The sequence below is a fragment of the Charadrius vociferus genome, unplaced genomic scaffold (genome assembly GCF_000708025.1).
Source record: "Charadrius vociferus isolate BGI_N301 unplaced genomic scaffold, ASM70802v2 scaffold1168, whole genome shotgun sequence".
NCBI classification, from domain to species: Eukaryota; Metazoa; Chordata; class Aves; order Charadriiformes; family Charadriidae; genus Charadrius; species Charadrius vociferus.
Genome location: NW_009661376.1, coordinates 211,674 through 212,898, shown reverse-complemented (window position 1 = coordinate 212,898; position 1,225 = coordinate 211,674). Strand labels below are relative to the sequence as shown.

Below are 1,225 nucleotides of genomic sequence, written 5' to 3'. Positions count from 1 at the left end.
GGGGGGGTGCTGGACTTCAGGCTGGGCGTCCCTGCCTTCTCCACCTACCGGGAATAGAGTGGGGAGATCTGACAGCCGCGCTCCCACCCTGCCGGGGGGGGGTCTCCTAAGGTCCCCCCCACAGTGAGCCAGTCCCTGTTCCTCACCCCTGATGGCAGCCCAGCCCAGCCAGCACCGCACGCTCTGTGGGATGGGACACGAGAGAGGATCTAATGGAGCAGGAGTCCCACCCCGTCCCCCCAGCATCGCCAGTGCCCCCATGGGTTTGGAGGTGGGTGAACCCATGTCCCGCAGCTCTGCCAGCTGAGCCTGGGCGGTGGGGATGCAAGCGTGACCCCGAGTGAAGCGCATGGCTGCCCCACGCAGTGCACGTACCAGGGGCGCATCCTTGCCCCGAGACGGAGATGTACTGCTCGAGGAGGCCATGGAGGTTGGGCTGAGCGGTACGGCCTCTTTCCTTCCCAGCGGGACCTTCTCCACCCCATTCTCCCGGGACGAGTAGGAGTGGACGCTGTGCGGGGAAGAGGGGTCCTGGGGGAGGGAGTGAAATCAGCAGGCAGCAGAGCAGGCAGGAGCGTGGGGACATCCCAGGCCATGGTGAGCTGGTGGCTCGAACAAGGGCCAGGCCGAGAGCCTGGATCCAGGGGCTCGTCACTGCCATCAGTGAGGGCCAGTGAGCACAACATGGGGGTCCCACCACCACCTCCCCATGCTGCCCGCCTGTTAGCCCCCTACTCGGGTGGGGGGACGGGCAGCACACGCAGACCCCAGCCCCCGGCACACTGACCTCATCCACCACCAAGTTGTCTTCACTTTTGTCTGCGTCGCTGCCCTGAAACGCAGAGGACAGTTGGAGCCAAAGGGGCCGAGGCTGCCCTCGCTCCCGCCTGGGAAGCGCCAGAGGAGCGGGCAGCTCTGCTCGTCGCCCTGCAAGAGGGGACGGGGACGCCCCAAGCCCCCCAGCCCCGCTTCCCCGGGCTCACGTAGTCTGTAACGAAGTCCTTCTCCTCCACCTTCCTCTTCTTGCTGCTGCTCAGGTACTCGGAGATGGCTCGTGCCCGCTCCCCGTTGGGCAGTGCCAGGGAGCTCTGGGGCGGAGGGACGCAGCATTAGGGGCCACGAGCCGCTGTGCCCGGCTGCCAGGACAGGCAGCACCCATGCGGGGCTGTGGGCGGCTGCTGGGGCATTGAGGGCCCCAGTGGAGACCACTGTGCCTGCACAACTG

At 66.9% G+C, this 1,225-nt stretch overlaps 1 protein-coding gene across 1 annotated transcript in view; it reads right to left on the bottom strand.

Moving 5' to 3' along the window:
* Nucleotides 1–1,225, bottom strand: part of AES (amino-terminal enhancer of split) — a 12,109-nt gene that overhangs the window by 3,728 nt on the left and 7,156 nt on the right. Inside the window, exons 8-10 of the mRNA XM_009893992.1 lie at nt 984–1,088; nt 788–832; nt 376–531 (exon numbers count right to left, since the gene is read on the bottom strand). Coding sequence (XP_009892294.1) covers nt 376–531; nt 788–832; nt 984–1,088 — 306 coding nt within the window. The remainder of the gene's footprint in view (nt 1–375; nt 532–787; nt 833–983; nt 1,089–1,225) is intronic.